At 36.6% G+C, this 7,177-nt stretch overlaps 1 protein-coding gene across 1 annotated transcript; it reads right to left on the reverse strand.

The window, feature by feature from the left end:
• Positions 1 to 421: 421 nt before the first annotated feature.
• LOC129258411 (Golgi-associated PDZ and coiled-coil motif-containing protein-like) lies at positions 422 to 4,184 on the reverse strand. Its single transcript, XM_054896689.2, has 3 exons — positions 3,789 to 4,184; positions 2,562 to 2,726; positions 422 to 974 (listed from the first exon to the last, which is right to left on the reverse strand). The coding sequence occupies exons 1-3, from the start codon at positions 3,990 to 3,992 to the stop codon at positions 795 to 797; spliced, it is 549 nt and encodes a 182-aa protein (XP_054752664.1). The 5' UTR covers positions 3,993 to 4,184; the 3' UTR covers positions 422 to 794.
• Between the last annotated feature and the right edge of the window lie 2,993 nt (positions 4,185 to 7,177).

Genomic DNA, 7,177 nt, shown 5'->3' on the forward strand with positions numbered 1-7,177 from the left:
TACCACCATGTACATGTACCGGAACTTACAAGTGCAATGTGTATGGGAAATTCCAGAATTTAGTACTCACCGGGTGGGTGTTTCATAAAGCTGTTCGTATTACAGTTAAGAGCGACTTTAAGAACGACTGGTGATCCTTTCTTGTGGTAAATGGTATATTCATTGGCGATGGTTGAGCGCGTAAGAAAGGTTCACCAGTCGTTCTTAAAGTCGCTCTTATCTTACGAACAGCTTTATGAAACGGCCCCCAGGTTTGTTTCTCACATTCCTCCTGGTAGCTCTCTACTCATTTCATTTGAAATACATTTTAGACATACTGTTCTATTTTTTGTCCTCATTTATCCATAATCCTAAAGCTATCAACCAAACAACCACCAGGCCAGAGCACAATCTTTTCTTCTTTGTTTAAAGTTAACACCTTTTTAGATTAAATCACCTAATTTTATTCATTCTAATTTATCAAAAGTTAACAATAATCAACAAAACCAAGGGCATACAGTATTTCCCTGCAAGTCTTCTCATTCCAGCATACAAAAACAGATTTGGTATTGCAGGGAACCAAATGCAGTGATGAGCTGCTATACTATTTCTGCTACATAAAAGATGCCACATATTTATTGTGCAACAGACCGTACCAACCAGGATGTATATTGTTGGGTGGACTTTCCCTTAAAGTTATATACATGTAGGTTGTGACTAGATCCATTGGACAATGGCAAGATGGGACCTTAAAGCATTCAGTGGTCAATGGTTTTAACATTCTTACAAAAATGCAATGAAAGATGTGCATGTACTCACCTGCCAGCTAGCTCCTTATCAAGGTACTTGGCTGCCAGCCTGGCTCCATACACCTCCCCCTGGAGCCCCAGGATATGCTGGCGGAGTTCAGCGTTCTCCTTCCTCATGACATCGAGCTCGGCTTCTAATCTGACCTGCTTGAAGGAGTCTGCCTTGAAGGTCTGCATCTCACCTTCCTGAACAGACAAGGAGACAAAATTAAACATCAAAGCATGTTTACAAAGACCACGTACATGTACAATAAGCACTTGGAAGTCACTACCAGCAGTAATTATTAACTTGTCTTGGGTTTAAAATCATACATCTATTTTAATGAACCCTTGCAACAGAGCTAATGACAAAGTCTGCTACATTGTAATTTATACTGTGTGCAGACTCTTATTTATTTTTTATTTTTTTATCTTTATTATTCTAGTTTTGTATCCCTCAGGGGATTTTTCTTAACTAGAAAACAAATTGGGGGAATGGTCAAAGCATCGTAACAAAAAGGAATTACTAATCTTATAATTCTAATTCTTAAAAGATTAGCACACTGCACAAGCATAATGGTAGATAATGGGCAATCAAGTTGAACCAATTGATACATATATTTTTGTTCAATAAAACTGTGATTTGTTTTATAACATCACTTGTGTAACTTATTACTCATGCCCTGCTCATGTTTAGAAAAAAATCGCTGACAATTCACTTTGTTACAGGCTCCTCTGAACTATAAGGGGAAGTCCACCCCAACAATATGCTCATCCTGGTTGGTATACATGGAACCATTTAAGAGAACCAGTAGCTTCACCCATTCACTATTTCTTTCGTACTGCACCGTCCCTTCAAGGGACTTGTCTGGTAGAGCCACCTCGCTGACCGGGTATGCCCGAGGGATTGCATGATCTATGTCGATCTGTGTCGATGATCTGTGACTGTGACGTCAATGATGGAATAGTGCACTATTCCATCATAGACGTCATTGAATAGTAAATTTTCTTCAGTGGACGATTCATTTTCAACATCATCGCAAAGTACAAGTAGTGAGACTATGTTTGGTCGCATGATGCTATTTAGACCAATCAACATACAGGATTTCACTCATGTAGGATATCATACAGTATAAACAATACAGTTGACTGTGACCTTCAAAGTTTATGTGAAACAATGCTCTTACACTGTACTATAAAATGATCAGATTTAATCCATTACGGAGACAGGAAATTCTACTTTTACACCTTACCTCTGAAGGAAGTTTGGGTAATTACCCTATTTTACCAATGGCTGCACATGCCCACTGAATTACCGGTACAAATAATTCACATATGCTGGTACCATTATTTTGTAGTGCTCACTACATCTACATGTATGTCCGACTTCAAGTCCATTGTTGAATAGAAAAGCAAGTCAGGTCTGAGCACAAACCACAAACAAACTAAGCAGGGGACCCTAACCACCCCTCCCCCTCCCACCCACAAAGGAGGGCGCTGGATGAATGAATGAATGAACGAACCAACTAACCAACAAATGACCTATGAACGAACCAATGAATCAATGAAGGAACAAAAAAAATGAATATGAAATTTGTTTACAATGTTCAAACAAATTATCAATCCCCTCCAACATGTCCTTTTTGGTACTCTGTCCCCCCCCCCCCCCAAAAAAAAAAAAGTTACAAAACTTTTCTGAAACATACTTTTTTTTAATTCCTCAAAAACATTCCCATTTGTTAATGTTGCCATTGACCACCCATTCAATTTTCCTTAACTTCCCCAAGTACATACCAATTTCTTCTTGATTGCCTCCGAGTCAACATTCTGTCCAAGGTTGGAATGAAGCTGGAGTTGCACTGCATGGAGTTGAAGAAGCTGATTGTGTAATTCCTTCTCCATTATCACTTTGCTTGCTTTGGTGTCACACAGGTCTGCTCTCATATTCAAAATATGTGCCTGAAATATTTCAGAAAAAATGAAATACAATTAACAATTCGATCTCATCCCCATTTCACTTTTATTTTATCTTGAGCAAGAGAAATTCACTAGTTATTTAGTCAGTGTTACAATTTAGGGAATGTTGCTGCCATCTTTCACTGAGAAACTTGGAAAGCTAGATTTGTGCTTAACAGATATCACAACACCTCTAGCGTTACATCTATGCTTGAAGAACTGGAATGGCCCACACTGCAGAAACGAAGGGAGGATTCTAGACTGGTCCTTATGTACAAGCTGCACCACAATCTTGTCAGCTTCCCAGTGGAAGAATACATCACCCCACTCACTGTGATCAACAAGAACTCGATCGCAGCAACAAGGGAACGGCTACCAGCTACCACACTGCAGGACAGAGCACCTTCGTCAATCCCTCTTTCCGAGGACGATCAAGGCATGGAATACTCTTCCTCCCATTCCCTACAAAATCAATGCCTCTTCTCCAAAAGCCTTCCGCCTGAGACTGGCGGAAGGCCAGAGCTAAATCAGATGGGACTTTTTACTTGCACCTGTATATATTTCGCACTGCACACCTTAACCTGGCCATACACACATGCCAAATAAACCATCTGCAAGAATCTTCAATCCTGAAGGAGGCAGATTTAACCTGAAGAAGAAGCTAAACTAACTTAGAAAATGTCAAAGACTAGAATAACTCAGGAGGACCAAGTGTACTAACACATTGTCAACTTTGACCCAAAGACTAGTTAAAAACTTTCTTGGGTTAATGTGACTGAATTTTTTTTTATAGAAAAATTAGACATCAAAATAAAGGAACGTCCTGAAAACGACAACATCAGGTTTCAAATAAATCAGGATTATTTTCAATTTTAGTTGGATCATCATATACCGATCCAACTAAAATTAAAAATAATCCTGACCGTATTATTATTACGTCTCAGTCGACAATCATTCTTTCTGTGCAACAGAAACATGCAATCTCACTCAGTACACAATGTAAGATTCACACACATAGTCATGATAGTAATAATTTTTTTTGTACATACAGTAGATCTACCGTACCTCCAATTTAGCATTATTTTGAAATATTGTCTGTGCTTTGTGGCACAGCTGAGCAAATGCTGAGCTCAGTGCAGTCATTTTGGCCCTTCCTTCATAAGTCAGATCGCACTGCTCGGGATCTATTTCTCCTAACACCAAATCCAGGTCTACAAATGCCTTGTCGAATTCCTTTTCAAGGAGATCCAGCCAGTGAAGAGCCGCCATGATAATTCTTCCGGTAGCAAAACAAATGGAAATAGGAAATTGATCTGCTACTGCTTGGCTAAGTTTTCACGCACAGCAGACACGTAGGCAGTTTCTCGCCGGGAACTCCAGGGGATCACTACGCCAATACACTGGATGCCCCAGCAGCGCAGCAGATACAGAGCGAACACGTAAACACGTACACACTTCAGTGCATCTTACAGCAAAACTGTACTTTCCTGAAATGATAGAGGGCGTTGTCTCAAGCTTATTTGGCAATCATTGATTACACTAAAAAAAACTCAACGCCAACAAAATTTAGAGTAGGCATACCCCTATAGCTGGTTTTAGCTGACTTATGTCCATAACGAGAGTTGACTTTTCCTGCTTTGTTAGTAGGCCTATATTATTTTGACCACTGGTGTGTAAAACTTAAGGGACACTTGCCGCCGCCCCCCCCCCCAAAAAAAAAAAAGTTTAGGACCAAGAAAAGTAAAATAAGGAGGAGAAAAAAAAATTCAAAAAAGTGAAAGGTGATGTGTGATATGATTTCATTTATTTGCTGAAATATATTTATCCATGAGGATTAATGTTAAAAAACAGTCGTCTAAACATTATGTTACATTATAGCCTATCACAAGATTTTGATTTTAAACAGTAAAAATTTCCGTTTTTTAATAATCATTATGAAACTCTAAATGAGTTGGTACTTGAAACAACTCGGTAGACTAAAAGGATCGTCATTTCTTAAAGGACAAGTCCACCTCAACAAAAAGTTGATTTGAAAAAGAGGAGAAAAATCTAACTAGCAAAACACTAAAAATTTCATCAAAATCGGATGTAAAATAAGAAAGTTATGACATTTTAAAGTTTCGCTTAATTTCACAAAACAGTTACATGCACATCCTTGTCAGTATGCAAATTAGCAGACTGATGACGTCACCCACTCACTATTTCTTTTGTATTTTATTATATGAAATATGAAATATTCTAATTTTCTCCTCCTTTTCAAGTTAAACAAACTTTTATTTTTCCCTCGACATGTGGAATTACAATTATTTTAACAGTTTATGGTTAAGTTAAGTTGGTACTTATTGTCAAATCTGTAAAAATTGAAAGATTGTATTATTCAAACAATAAAAAACAAAAGAAATAGTGAGTGATGGACATCATCGACTCTCTCATTTGTATATCGCTGAGTTGTGCATTTAACTGTTTTGTGAAAAATAAGCGAAACTTAAAAATGTCATAACTTTCTTATTTTACATCCGATTTCGATGAAATTTGCAGCGTTATGTTTGTTTGATTTTTCTCTATCGATTCAAATCAACAATTTTCTTGGGTGGACTTGACCTTTAAGGAAGCAATCAAAAGTAATGAGAACGGAAAGGGATTATTGACTTATATTTCAAAATATAAAAAGAGAACGCTCATTGATTCCGAGGGATCAAAATTGCATATAGGAGAAGACTCAAATAATTAACCTAATGGGATGTTTAATGAATGAGGGGAACACATCCGATCAGGGGGGGGGGGGTCAGGTGCTCACTTGATAAATTATATCTTAACAGTTTGGGCCATCATTAGCAGAAAATTACTTATCAAATTAGTTATAAGATCCTAAAAATCAATTCAACACACAGTTTGTGCATACGCCATTCAAAATTTGTTTGCTTATTTCTGTAGGTTGCATTTTCGGATTTGTACTCCGTAATTGTCTTTTCGTCAATAGAGAGTTTTGCAGTTATTTTTTTTTAATGTTTGTTTGTTTAATAATAATTGATGTCGCATGTTTCAATACATATATTTGCAGTGCGAGTGCATGAATTGATACTATGATAAAGATATTTTATAGGGTGCGAAAATAATCAAAACAAATTGTCAAAATGCCAACTGCAAAACAACAAGCAGGGTTAAAGAAAATGAAAGAATGTATGCCTCTGATGCGAGATTATAGATTGATCTACTGATAGATATTAAAAAGATACATGTAGATAGAGGATAGATAGATAGATAGCATAGGCGGATCCAGGGGGCCGAGGGGCCCGCCCCCCCCCCCCCCTATTGGCGGAGCAAGAAAAAGGGAAAGAAATAAAAAAAAAAGAGGGAAAAGGGAGGAAAAAAAAAGGAGGAAGATGAGTGAATAAAATAGGATGAGGAGAAGACTTGGAAAATAAAGACTCTTTCATGTCACTATACAAAATTTTCGCTCGCGCTTCGCGCTCGCATTGCCTGTTACGTGATTTACATAATTTGTAAAATATGGAGCTTAAATATCAAGTTTGGAAGTCAATATAAACATTTTACCTCGTAAATCCAAATTTCATTATTTGTTTGACTTACAAATTGATGTTTAAATTGTTTTCTATTTAAATCATTATTCAGTTTCAGATCACAATATAAAAAATTTTGTGCTCGCATTATTGATGTAGGAAGATCCCCTATTACTCATCCTTTTCATGATTTACAAAACATGAATAGAGTGTCCCGTTTCTAGGTCTAAATCTCGATTTTTTTTCCTCTCGCGCTTCGCGCTCGCATCAATATAGCTATCCTGTTCACGATTGAAAAATTTGATAAATTTTTTTTTATTCTTTATGTAGAAATGTCAAAAGTTTTCAGTTCGCGCTTCGCGCTCGCATTATTTGATTGTTGGAATATGTAACGTCTTCATCGTTAGGTGCAAGTATAACGATCAGTTTAAAACATATACGAACATTTTCTGCTCGCGTTTTGCGTTTGCATTATTATAAACTGTAAGAAAGATCCCCAATTACTCATTCTTTTCCTGATTTATGAATACAGTGTCTCGTTTTTAGGTCTAAATCTCGAAATTTTCCGCAATTGTTTAGTTATATACATATCCTGTTTGAATTACAAAAAGTGCTTAGAATTTCCATTCTTTAGGTAGAAATGTCGAAAAAATTAAGCTCAAGCTCGCATATTATATGATTGTTTAAATATTAAACATCTTCTTGGCTAACTGCAATACATTTTCGATCAGTTCAAAATGTTTATTAAAAATTCCTGCTAACGCTTCGCGTTCTTAGTAATTACTTAGTTGCATAAACATCTTTTTCAGGATAACAAATATTGCCAATAATGTTCAAATTGTAGTGAAAAAATACATATAATTTAAAAAAAAATTAGCTGGCGTTTCACGCTCGCATTATATATATACGCATTATTATGTTGATTTATAAGAA

Source organism: Lytechinus pictus, chromosome 4, assembly GCF_037042905.1.
Source record: "Lytechinus pictus isolate F3 Inbred chromosome 4, Lp3.0, whole genome shotgun sequence".
In the NCBI taxonomy this organism is placed as follows: Eukaryota; Metazoa; Echinodermata; class Echinoidea; order Temnopleuroida; family Toxopneustidae; genus Lytechinus; species Lytechinus pictus.